This window comes from Neoarius graeffei, chromosome 9, assembly GCF_027579695.1.
Source record: "Neoarius graeffei isolate fNeoGra1 chromosome 9, fNeoGra1.pri, whole genome shotgun sequence".
Taxonomy (NCBI): domain Eukaryota; kingdom Metazoa; phylum Chordata; class Actinopteri; order Siluriformes; family Ariidae; genus Neoarius; species Neoarius graeffei.
This window is the reverse complement of record NC_083577.1, coordinates 84,092,623-84,106,241: the sequence shown is the minus strand read 5'-3', so window position 1 is coordinate 84,106,241 and position 13,619 is coordinate 84,092,623. Positions and strand designations below refer to the sequence as shown.

The 13,619-nt window shown below is 45.2% G+C and overlaps 1 protein-coding gene across 1 annotated transcript in view; it reads right to left on the bottom strand.

The window, feature by feature from the left end:
* The window catches only part of pdxka (pyridoxal (pyridoxine, vitamin B6) kinase a), a 65,990-nt gene extending 59,982 nt beyond the window's left edge, over nt 1-6,008 (bottom strand). The window contains exons 1-2 of the mRNA XM_060928886.1: nt 5,730-6,008; nt 5,533-5,587 (exon numbers count right to left, since the gene is read on the bottom strand). Of these exons, the coding sequence (XP_060784869.1) occupies nt 5,533-5,587; nt 5,730-5,810 (136 nt within the window). The 5' untranslated portion in view covers nt 5,811-6,008. The remainder of the gene's footprint in view (nt 1-5,532; nt 5,588-5,729) is intronic.
* Between the last annotated feature and the right edge of the window lie 7,611 nt (nt 6,009-13,619).

Sequence of the window (13,619 nt, the reverse complement as noted above, 5' to 3'; positions counted from 1 at the left end):
TTTGCAGTGCGAGAGGTCCCCCAAGCCTCCACGGGGTTCTCCCCGTTTGAATTATTGTATGGGCATAAGCCGCGCGGCATCTTAGATGTACTGCGGGAAAATTGGGAGGAGGGACCTTCGCAGAGCAAAAATGAAATTCAATACGTTATGGATCTGCGTGCAAAACTCCACACGCTCACCCACTTAGGAGAATTTGCGGCAGGCCCAGGAACGGCAAACCCGCCTGTGCAACAAGGGCACGCGCCTTAGAGAGTTCACTCCGGGAGATAAGGTACTCGTCCTGCTGCCCACGTCGAGCTCCAAATTAATCGCCAAGTGGCAAGGGCCCTTCGAGGTCACACGGCGAGTCGGGGACGTCGACTATGAGGTTAGGCAAACGGACAGGGAGGGGGCGCTACAGATCTACCACCTCAATCTGCTGAAGCTCTGGAACGAGGAGGTCCCCGTGGCGTTGGTGTCGGTAGTTCCGGAGAAGGCGGAGCTGGGGCCGGAGGTCCAAAAAGGGTCATTGGCATCTCGCACCTCTCCGGTCCCCTGTGGAGACCACCTCTCCCCGACCCAACTCACGGAGGTCGCCCAGTTGCAGGCCGAGTTTTCGGATGTGTTCTCGCCCCTGCCCGGTCGCACCAACCTCATAGAACACCACATAGAGACGCCCCCGGGGGTGGTAGTGCGTAGCCGTCCTTATAGATTACCCGAACACAAAAAAAAAGGTGGTTCGGGAAGAACTTCAGGCCATGCTCAAAATGGGCATCGTCGAGGAGTCCCACAGTGACTGGAGCAGCCCGGTGGTCTTGGTTCCCAAGGCCGACGGCTCGGTCCAGTTCTGTGTGGACTATAGAAAAGTCAATGCGGTGTCTAAATTCGACGCGTACCCAATGCCTCGTATTGATGAGCTGCTCGATCGACTAGGCACGGCTCGCTTTTACTCGACACTGGATTTGACGAAGGGATATTGGCAGATCCCCTTGACTCCATTATCCCGGGAAAAAACGGCCTTCTCCACACCGTTCAGCTTACACCAGTTCGTCACACTTCCGTTTGGGCTGTTTGGGGCGCCCGCTACGTTTCAGCGGCTGATGGACCGGATCCTCCGGCCCCACGCCACCTATGCGGCCGCTTACTTGGATGATATCATCATTTATAGTAATGACTGGCAGCGGCACCTGCAACACCTGAGGGCCGTCCTTAGGTCACTGAGGCGGGCGGGGCTCACTGCCAACCCGAAGAAGTGTGCGATTGGGCGGGTGGAAGTACGGTATCTGGGCTTCCACTTGGGTAACGGGCAGGTGCGTCCCCAAATTAATAAGACAGCAGCGATTGCGGCCTGCCCGAGGCCCAAGACCAAAAAGGGGGTGAGACAGTTCCTGGGGCTGGCTGGCTATTATCGTAGGTTTATACCTAATTATTCGGACGTCACCAGCCCGCTGACTGACCTCACTAAAAAGGGGGCGCCAGATCCGGTCCAGTGGACGGAGCAGTGCCAGCGGGCTTTCTCTGAGGTAAAGGCTGCACTGTGTGGGGGGCCACTTTTACACTCCCCTGACTTCTCTCTCCCTTTTTTGTTACAGACGGATGCGTCGGACAGAGGGCTGGGGGCTGTTTTGTCCCAGCAGGTGGGGGGAGAGGATCGCCCAGTATTATACATCAGCCGGAAGCTGTCGGTGCGTGAGGGGCGCTACAGCACCATCGAGAAAGAGTGCCTAGCGATCAAATGGGCGGTCCTCGCCCTCCGTTACTACCTGCTGGGGCGCTCTTTCACCCTCTGTTCGGACCACGCGCCCCTCCAGTGGCTCCACCGCATGAAGGATGCCAACGCGTGGATCACCCGTTGGTATCTAGCACTCCAACCTTTCAACTTCAAGGTGGTCCACAGGCCGGGGGCGCAGATGGTCGTGGCGGACTTCCTCTCCCGTCAAGGGGGGGGGGGGGGGGGAGTCGGCTGTGGGCCGGACGGGCGCCCAGCCTGAGTCGGGCGGTGGGGGTATGTGGCAGCGGGGGCGTGGTCAAGCGCCGGTCTGTGACAGGAGGGCGGAGTTGGGGAAGGTAAGTGGCAGAATCGCTTCACCTGAGTGTGATTAATCTATGTTTTGTGTGTGTTCTCCCCAGTAAACCGGGCTATTTAAGGAGGGAGAGCGAGAGCAGATGAGCTCTCTCCACAACGAGAATGTGCGTGCGTGCGTGCGTGTGTGGCTGAGAGAGAAACCGATTGCACTGAAAAGTGAAAATAAAAGAGTTTTTGCAAACTCAGTCTCTGTCCTGCCGTCCTCTGTGCTCCACCCACATCTAGTGAACGTTACAATGACCTATGTAAAACATCATCAGATTTTCACACAAGTTCTAAAAGTAGATAAAGAGAACCCAGTTAAACAAATGACACAAAAATATTATACTTGGTCGTTTATATTTATTGAGGAAAATGATCCAATATTACATATCGGTGAGTGGCAAAAGTATGTGAACCTTTAGGATTAGCAGTTAATTTGAAGGTGAAATTAGAGTCAGGTGTTTTCAATCAATGGGATGACAATCAGGTGTGAGTGGGCACCCTGTTTTATTTAAAGAACAGGGATCTATCAAAGTCTGATCTTCACAACACATGTTTGAGGAAGTGTATCATGGCACGAACAAAGGAGATTTTCGAGGACCTCAGAAAAAGCGTTGTTGATGCTCGTCAGGCTGGAAAAGGTGACAAAACCATCTTGAAAGAGTTTGGACTCCACCAATCCACAGTCAGACAGATTGTGTACAAATGGAGGAAATTCAAGACCATTGTTACCCTCCCTAGGAGTGGTCGACCAACAAACATCACTCCAAGAGCAAGGCGTGTAATAGTCTGCGAGGTCATGAAGGACCCCAGGGTAACTTCTAAGCAACTGAAGGCCTCTCTCACATTGGCTAATGTTCATGAGGCCACCATCAGGAGAACATTGAACAACAATGAGCGTGCATGACAGGGTTGCAAGGAGAAAGCCACTGCTCTCCAAAAAGAACATTGCTGCTCATCTGCAGTTTGCTAAAGATCACGTGGACAAGCCAGAAGGCTATTGGAAAAATGTTTTGTGGACGGATGAGACCAAAAGAGAACTTTTTGGTTTAAATGTGAAGCGTTATGTTTGGAGAAAGGAAAACACTGCATTCCAGCATAAGAACCTTATCCCATCTGTGAAACATGGTGGTGGTAGTATCATGGTTTGAGCCTGTTTTGCTGCATCTGGGTCAGGATGGCTTGCCATCATTGATGAAACAATGAATTCTGAATTATACCAGCGAATTCTAAAGGAAAATGTCAGGACATCTGTCCATGAACTGAATCTCAAGAGAAGGTGAGTTATGCAGCAAGACAACCCTAAGCACACAAGTTGTTCTACCAATGAATAAATTTATTATTCTTTAACCAATGTTTTGGAATGGCCAAGTCAAAGTCCTGACCTTAATCCAATGGAAATGTTGTGGAAGGACCTGAAGCGAGCAGTTCATGTGAGGAAACCCACCAACATCCCAGAGTTGAAGCTGTTCTGTACAGAGGAATGGGCTAAAATTCCTCCAAGCCGGTGTGCAGGACTGATCAACAGTTACCAGAAACGTTTAGTTGCAGTTATTGCTGCAAAAAGGGGGTCACACCAGATACTGAAAGCAAAGGTTCACATACTTTTGCCACTCACAGATATGTAATATCGGATAATTTTCCTCAATAAATAAATGACCAAGTATAATATTTTTGTCTCGTTTATTTAACTGGATTCTCTTTATCTACTTTTAGGACTTGTGTGAAAATCTGATGATGTTTTAGGTCATATTTCTGCAGAAATATAGAAAATTCTAAAGGGTTCACAAACTTCCAAGCACCACCGTATGTATGTATATAACTATTTTTGTCTTTTAATTCTTCTATCTTAACTGTTCAAGCACCAAATCACCAAAGCAAATTCTTTATATGTGAGAACAAACTTGGCAATAAACTTGATTCTGGTGGCTCAACAGTTAACACTAGAAGTCCCAGACAGGGGCCATTTGGCCTTTTTACCTAGAAAACCCACAAGAGGGCCAATTGGCCCCAAGTCCTCCCTGTAGACATTCATTTTGTTATGGAAATGTGGCTGTTAGTTACCTTACAGCTTAGGCTACGTTTACATTACGTCGAATCAGCGGATCATCAGATTAACGTTCTTAAAACGATTCGCGTTTACACTAAAACCGTTAGCCGTGCACACAGCAACACCAATACGCGGATACGCTCGGCTCCGCAGGCATCCTGCGCTCCAAATCACTCCGCCCTGAACAGCGAGTGCCCTCTGGAGGGTGTGCACTCCGGCCCTGCGCAGCTCACAGAGCGCGCGAGTGAAGTGAACAAGCCACGATTCGGGACTGAGCCGCTGTGTGTGAGATCCCAGCGCATATCACTTATTACTTGCAAGTGGAAGGATGGCAAGCCTAAAGACAATCATAACTACACAATGGGCAGTATTTGCATCAGTATTTGCAGTATTTTCATACTTTTATACTCTTTAATGAAAGGTGATACAAGGCGGAAGTCTGCGCCGTTTTTCAGCAGTCGCGTCACATGACCAACGCCAGCGAATCAGGAAGGTGGATGTCACAGTGACGTTGTCCAATGAGACGCCAGCTAGAGCTCAGCACAGCGTATTCGCGTATTCTCAATGTTTACACAGCACCGGAGCTGATACGATCTAGATTGAATACGTGGACGCTGGCGGATTCCCGTTTCCCCGCTTTTTCAGGGGGGTTAATGTAAACGGACAGTGCATCCGCGAAGAAAACAAGACAGATACGGTCTAGTGTAAACGTAGCCTTAGAAATGAAATCTTACAATGCCTGTTGAATGTTGAATCTCTGCATCTTCGTTCCTTGGAGAGGAGCTTCTTTCACCACAAAATTCTTGAGGGAACTGAAGCGATAGTCCATGTGCACTGAGGTATTTATCCATCAAACAATTGTCTGGTTGCAGTCACATGAGTCGTTATGGTCACATGGGACATTCACATGTTCACTTTTAGAATAGAATGTGTTTTTATTCCTCATTCTCACATTCACACAGAAGTAGCCAACATGACTTCACCACTGAAGTGTGAAGTGCGTGAAATGTGACCTCCTCACCCCACACACTGCCACTAACAGCCTCATTACCATAACAAAATGAGTGATTAGTGTATTGGGGAAAAGCGGTCGGGCCAAATGGCCCCTATGTGGGTCTTCTAGGTAGACAGAAAAATGCTGGGACTGCTTTAAGGTGCTGGGTTGCTGATCATATAGTCAGGGGTTTGAGCCCCGGTGGTGCCAGGCTGCCACTGTTATTCTCTTAACCTACCTGCTCAACCATCCATATCAGTAGAGCATATATCCAATCCATAAGCACTGTAAAGTAGTATGTGAGTGAATGGGGTACAGTTTTCCCTTTGTTTTAAGAGAGATAGCAAATTATGTTAATATGTAATGAAAATAAAGGGCATTCTGATAATTTATGTGTTATTTGAATTAGACGTTTGAGTACACTGGTTAAGAGATCGTTACCTGTATGATTAGAGAACTGTACTGAGTTTATAGAATCCACTTCAAAGCCAAGTACCTTTAAAGAGGAACACACACCATTGTCACTGCTCCATTCATTTGAAGTCTCTCTCTCACTCACACACACACGTGGACGTTCAAAAACAAACAAGTTAGTGTAGATCTTAGTTTCAATACTGCTGATACACAGATTTTCTTACCTGTAAAGGAAAAGTGGCTGACTTGTTTCCAACGTATCCCCTAACCACGTGACTCTGAATTGACAGCACTCGGCAGTCCATGATGAAGCCGGATCAGCGCTGACCAGTCACGTTGTGCTCGCTGTAAAATGGCTACACGCTGCTTAATACTCTTTAAAAAGATCTATAGACGAATTTAATAATGCATTAAAACTCTGAAAAGTTTCCAGAACGAAACTCAAGTCCAGAAACACTTCAAGCCGAATCTTTGATCTGGTTTTATCCGGCACTTTCACACGCTTGGGTAAATAATTTCCCAGGTTTACGCCTACGTCAGCATCTTCAGCCAATTGCGACGAAGGGGCGGGACACCCGCATATTCCTTCAACCAATTAGAACGCTCCAAATAAAAGAAGCCCGAACCTTCCGTAGTTTAGCAACCGACCATTTCACCCTCGGCTGGGAATCGATTCCAAAATAAAAGAATCGTTTTATTCAGAATATTAAAATGATTCGTTGATTCGTTCAGCAGTTTTAGTGGGAAAACTTCTTCATCTACTACTGTAACTGTCTGCTTACAGATAAATCACTCGATTGTTTTGATCGCGATATTCTCTTTTAAACATAGATTCCTGTGTATTTTGAGTTTATCAGCAGAGAAGCATGGACACCTCACACATATTCAATGACTTTTCCACTGTGGGAAAGTTCTGCTGGTTATTATCTAAGTAATAAAACACAAAGGGGCATGATGTTATGTCATGGCTGGGTTCTTGCCCAAACTGACAATCACATAATCAGTTTTTCTTTGGATAATCAGACACAAGGTTTGCCATCTTGTTAGGTGTCTTGTTCAAGGGCACTTGAGCCAGTCCTTCTGGTTCAGGGAATCGAACCAGTGCTGTTTTGGTCCCAAAGCTAACCATTTGGCCATGACATGATCTCATCTCATTATCTCTAGCCGCTTTATCCTGTTCTGTGGGGGAAACCGGAGGAAATCCACGTGGACATGGGAAGAACACGCAAACTCCGCACAGAAAGGCCCTCGCCGGCCACGAGGCTTGAACCCGGACCTTCTTGCTGTGAGGCGACAGCGCTAACCACTACACCACCGTGCCGCCCTCCATGACGTGATGTTAAAGGAAAATAATTAACTATGGGGTGGTGTGATGTGGCCTGACGCAAAGCAGAGTTACTAGTACCACCCAAGTGTTTTATTTCTCTTATACCACATCAATTTCTCAACATTTTTATTTATTAAAGAATATTGTCATACTTTTAAAAAAAATGTTTTAGTAATATTTAATATTGTAATCACTGCTACAAACAGTTGTTTTGCTTTATCTCTGACTGTTATAAATTGTGACACTGGAGACTCCTTCCAAAAATACTAAATAAACATCTCCCCACAGAGAACTTCAGATCAATGATTTGTATCACTTGTATTTATTTGTTTATTCGGCACCTCAAGCATACAAGTCCTTGTGCAAGTTGTAAAGACCATGTGTAATTTGTAAAGTCCCTGTGCCAGCTGTAAAGACCCTGATTAAGTTGTAAAGACCATGTGCAAGTTGTAATGTCCCTATGTAAGATATAAAGTCCCTGTGTAAATTGTAAAGACTCTGTGTAAATTGTAAAGTCCCCGTTATGACAACTTTCTATGTTCAGGCAATAAGGAACAAGGATACAGGCTTACAATGCAGGTCCGTTGTATTTTTTTAAAACTTGCACATTTCAGTGATATTAATGCATGCACACTCTCACACACACATACAAACACACACGTGGGGTGACACAGCTCTCTCTCTCTCTCTCTCTTTCAGGTCACTGGCCATCTGAAAGACACACAGAGGCACAATAATAGACAGCCAGTAATTAGATAGTGTAATTCATCACATGTTACCTGCTGGTTCAACCTGATTCCTTGCTGTTAACAGCCAACACTTGACCACACCCTCACTTTAACACCTGTGTAAGTTGTAAAGTCCCTGTGTAGGCATGGCTGAGTGTCAGCTGTAGAAGGAGAGGAGGCAGGTCGAACCAGCAGGTAATGTGATGAGTCTCACCTGTGTTGGATTACCAGCATTTTTTTTTTTTTTGCTGCTTACATTGAAGCTGGTATCCAGAGACAGAGAGAGACCTAAGCAATCCAGTGCCGTAGAGCGTGTGTGTGCGCCTAAATTAAAATAAAGACACTGAAAAGTGTCAGTGAAGCTTAAAATAAAAAATACCTTGTGTTGTTACATTTCTGTCTCCCAGTTCCTCATTTCCCAAGACGGAAGCCATGGTTAGAGAAGCAGCCTTGGGCCCAAAGGGTCACCGGTTTGATTCCTGGGACCAGCAGGAAAAATGTGAGGAGAGTTGAATGAATAAATATCACTTTCCCCTCCATCTGTATCATGGCTGAAGTGCCCTTGAGCAAGGGCACCTAACCCCCAACTGCTCCCTGGGCGCTGTAGCATAGCTGCCCACTGCTCTGGGTATGTGTGTGCTCATTGCTCACTTGTGTGTCACTGTATAAGTTGTAAAGACCATGTACAAGTTGTAATGTCCCTATGTAAGATATAAAGTCCCTGTGTAAATTGTAAAGACTCTGTGTAAATTGTAAAGTTCCTGTTGTGACAACTTTCTATGTTCAGGCAATAAGGAACAAGGATACAGGCTTACAATGCAGGTCCGTTGTATTTTTTTAAAACTTGCACATTTCAGTGATATTAATGCATGCACACTCTCACACACACATACAAACACACACGTGGGGTGACACAGCTCTCTCACTCTCTCTTTCTGGTCACTGGCCATCTGAAAGACACACAGAGGCACAATTAACAGCCAACACTTGACCACACCCTCACTGTAACACCTGTGTAAGTTGTAAAGTCCCTGTGTAGGCATGGCTGAGTATCAGCTGTAGAAGGAGAGGAGGCAGGTCGAACCAGCAGGTAATATGTGATGAATCTCACCTGTGTTGGATTACCAGCAATTATTTTTTTGCTGCTTACATTGAAGCTGGCATCCAGAGACAGAGAGAGACCTAAGCAATCCAGCGCCGTAGAGCGTGTGTGTGTGTGTACCTAAATTAAAATAAAGACACTGAAAAGTGTCAGTGAAGCTTAAAATAAAAAATACCTTGTGTTGTTACATGTCTGTCTCCCAGTTCCTCATTTCCCAAGATGGAAGCCATGGTTAGAGAAGCAGCCTTGGGCCCAAAGGGTCACCGGTTTGATTCCTGGGAACAGCAGGAAAAATGTGAGGGGAGTTGAGGGAATAAATATCACTTTCCCCTCCATCTCTATCATGGCTGAAGTGCCCTTGAGCAAGGGCAACTAACCCCCAACTGCTCCCTGGGCCCTGTAGCATAGCTGCCCACTGCTCTGGGTATGTGTGTGCTCATTGCTCACTTGTGTGTTCACTGCTTCAGATGGGTTAAATGCAGAGGAGGAATTTTGCTGTACTTGAAAGTACATGTGATAAATAAAGGCTTCTTTGTTTTCTTTTAAAGAGCCATGAGAGTGCTCCAGTTGTAAAGACCCTGTGCACACTCTCAGAAAATGCAGGGTTAGTCAAAGTTATGTTAACACGAATGGATTATTTTTCTCCTGAATGTGTGGTGCGCCGTGACCGCTGCTGGCGTAATTGGGTCCTACTTTTTTGACACCCCAACAGTGATCTCAGATGTCTACTTACAGTTGGTGCAGCAGTATGCCATTGATGAACTTCCGCTACAGATCAGATTGGTTTCTACCATTTAAGTGTTAACATAATTTTGACTAACCCTGTAAAGTACATTATTGTACCTTTAGGAGTACAGTGGCTTGTCACTGGGGCAGTACCCCCTAAGGTACTTATTTGTACCCTTTGTATACTGCTTGGGACCATATATGCACCTTTTTGGCCCTAGAAAGGCACACATCATTACCTTGAGGTCTTATAATGAGCTCTTGGGGGTACATTAGTGTAAATTGTACCTTGAGGGACAGAAATGGACTCCTACTGTAGCCCTGTTTCTAACAGTGTAGGTTGTACAGAAACAAGATGATAAAACAAGCACATTAAAACTGAATTTACAGTCAGTACTGTTGTCAGTCACCTCCCTGGGGAGGTGTTCTAGGCATGTCCCCCCAGGAGGAGGCCCCGGGGAAGACCCAGGACAAGCTGGAGGGACTATGTCTCTCGGCTGGCCTGGGAACGCCTCGGTGTTCTTCCCGAGGAGCTGGCCGAGGTGTCTGGGGAAAGGGAAGTTTGGGCTTCCGTGCTCAGACTGCTGCCTCCGTGACCCGGCCCCGGATAAGCGGACGAAGACGAGATGAGATGAGACTGTTGTCAGTTGTAATAAAAATGAATTGACACCTTCTGACTAATCAGATTACAGAAAGAACAGTCAGAAGTCAAAGTCCTTCCCATACCATTCATGGCGCGTTTGGCAGCGCCAATCTCTGTTTCGTAGCCCTCAGCCTCTCACCTATATTACATAGCTAGGGTTACAGTGGGAGGGCTAGTCCTCTGGTAACCGCAAGAGTTTGACTTCCCACTCACATCTGTATTGCAGCGTGCCTTGCCAGATGGCACCATTTTTATGATGGCCTTTGGTATGACCCAACCGTGAGTAGAACTCATGATCTCCCAATCAAGAGGCAGGCACACTAACCACTAGGCCACTCACTGGTAGAAAGAACTGTGCTGTTGTAGAAAAACATTCTGTTAATGTGTAGACTATATTCAATCTGTTTGTGTCAGGTCAGGGCTCTGATGGACCTTTGCTACTGGTAACATTGTAACCCAGTACAACCTGCCGCATGGACAGGTGGTCGGTGTCTAAACTGGCTCCCCTACCAGTGTATACTGATGAGGAGGGTGGCATGTCACCCAGCAGGACTACAAACAAGACCTGTCAAAGGGCAGATGAGCTCCTTGGGAGCCAACGGCCATCATGCAAGGTGACCCATGGTATCACCCAAGAGCGGGGTTAAACAAACCTATCTCCCACTGCAGCAGAAATTGATGCCAGTTTGTCTTGGCCTATCCTTGCCATTGGGCTACACCATTGTTCTGTCAAGATAGTGCTGCTAGTAACTTGCAAAAGCTAGCAGTACTTTAAAACCCTTGCATGCAGTTTCAGTATATTCAATCTGTAGGGTACTGTGTTGCCTTGACTCACGCAATAATCACTGGCCTGATATATTTAATTTAAATTATATATAATTTTATATATAATAATTTAAATGTATGTTGTCTGCGGCACGGTAGTGTAGTGGTTAGCGCTGTCGCCTCACAGCAAGAAGGTCTGGGTTCGAGCCCCGTGGCCAGTGAGGACCTTTCTGTGTGGAGTTTGCATGTTCTCTCCGTGTCCACGTGGGTTTCCTCTGGGTGCTCCAGTTTCCCCCACAGTCCAAAAACATGCAGGTTAGGTTAACTGGTGACTCTAAATTGACCGTAGGTGTGAGTGTGAATGGTTGTCTGTGTCTATGTGTTAGCCCTGTGATGACCTGGCGACTTGTCCAGGGTGTACCCCGCCTTTCGCCTGTAGTCAGCTGGGATAGGCTCCAGCTTGCCTGCGACCCTGTAGAACAGGATAAAGCGGCTAGAGATAATGAGATGAGATGTATGTTGTCGAATAGAAGTCTACAGTGGTTCTTGAAAGTTTGTGAACCCTTTAGAATTTTCTATATTTCTGCATAAATATGACCTAAAACATCATTAGATTTTTACACAAGTCCTAAAAGTAGATAAAGAGAACCCAGTTAAACAAATGAGACAAAAATATTATACTTGGTCATTTATTTATTGAGGAACATGATCCAATATTACATATCTGTGAGTAGCAAAAGTATGTGAACCTTTGCTTTCAGTATCTGGTGTGACCCCCTTGTGCAGCAATAACTGCAACTAAGCATTTCCGGTAACTGCTGATCAGTCCTGCACATCGGCTTGGAGGAATTTTAGCCCATTCCTTCATACAGAACAGCTTCAACTCTGGAATGTTGGTGGGTTTCCTCACATGAACTGCTCGCTTCAGGTCCTTCCACAACATTTCAATTGGATTAAGGTCAGGACTTTGACTTGGCCATTCCAAAACATTAACTTTATTCTTATTTAACCATTCTTTGGTAGAACGACTTGTGTGCTTAGGATCATTGTCTTGCTGCATGACCCACCTTCTCTTGAAATTCAGTTCATGGACAGATGTCCTGACATTTTCCTTTAGAATTCACTGGTATAATTCAGAATTCATTGTTCCATCAATGATGGCAAGCCATCCTGGCCCAGATGCAGCAAAACAGGCCCAAACCATGATACTACCACCATCATGTTTCACAGATGGGATAAGGTTCTTATGCTGGAATGCAGTGTTTTCCTTTCTCCAAACATAACTATTCTCATTTAAACCAAAAAGTTCTAGCAAACTGTAGATGAGCAGCAATGTTCTTTTTGGAGAGCAGTGTCTTTCTCCTTGCAACCCTGCCATGCACACCATTGTTGTTCAGTGTTCTCCTGATGGTGGACTCATGAACTTTAACATTACCCGATGTGAGAGAGGCCTTCAGTTGCTTAGAAGTTACCCTGGGGTCCTTTGTGAGCTCACTGACTATTACATGCCTTGCTCTTGGAGTGATCTTTGTTGGTTGACCACTCCTGGGCAGGGGTGGAAGTAACGAATTACAAATACTCACATTACTGTAATTAAGTCGATTTTTTGGGTACTTGTACTTTTATGAGTATTTTTTTCAAGTGTGTAATTTTACTCATACTTGAGTACAATTTACACCATGTAACCTACTTCGCTACTTTTAAAATCAAAAGTCGCTACTGAGTACGCCCACAATTTGAATTAATATTCAAACCTGTCAGATTTTTTTTCAATGCAAATCATTATTAAACACCTGTAAGGCCATCAGATCGCGATTGCGCCAATTAATCTATGACATAATGTAAGGAAAGGCCAACTCCGCTTCTGCAGCAGGCACAGGTTTCTGGAGGTAACATACCTACACAGCGGAGTAGAGAGTGGACTGAGGAGTTTGAGAGAAAGAAGCCAAAATGGAGACAGAAGTGAACAGTGAAAATGATGAAGAAAAGACGGAGGACAACTGCCCATGGCCGTACCTGGAGGAATTTTTCATGTACAGAGGGAGAAAAGGAGACAGCGTCCAGATGCAGTGCAAACTTTGTATGACCTCCACGGTGATATCAGCTTACAAGACTTCAACGTCTAATCTCAAAAAACACATTGCGGTAAGAGGTTTTACAGCTATACTTGTATGATATTGCTTTCTTATTTTTCATGTGTTAAGGTTATTAATTTGGCTAAGATAAGTCTGCAAAGCTGCCATTGGTTAGCCTGATAATAAGACGGAGCTAGCTAATGTGTGGAGTCAGTGAACTGAATGTATTCATGTGTGTGCCATCTGTTTACACTCTTGCCTCATAATAGTCATATCATTGCAGTAATTTCACTGTATAAGGTGAGCTGTTTTTGATTAAAAATCCTGGCACACAGTGCTGAGCTGCATCTCAAATTAATATTCAGGTTCCCAGCTCTCTGCTGACATATAGCACTAGACTGATATATCAGTTGATCAATATCATTTATTATTTATCAATTTACCACTCTTTTATACTATGCTAAACAATCAAAGATTAGCTCAAATTGTTACTGTGGTTAAATTATTTTTTTAATGTGTTTTCCTTTGGTGTTAATCACAGTGATGTGATGAAGTAATGTTTGAACCTGATGTATGATAATATTTATCTCTACAGAGGAAACATCCATCAAAGATTGAGCAGTACCATGACATCACTGTGGCAGCAACATCTCGTCAACGAAAGACCACAGCCACACCAAACAAGCTCTCAGCAAATAAGCAAGCCAAATTACCAGACGCGATGTTGAGAGCTGCAAACAAACGTGTT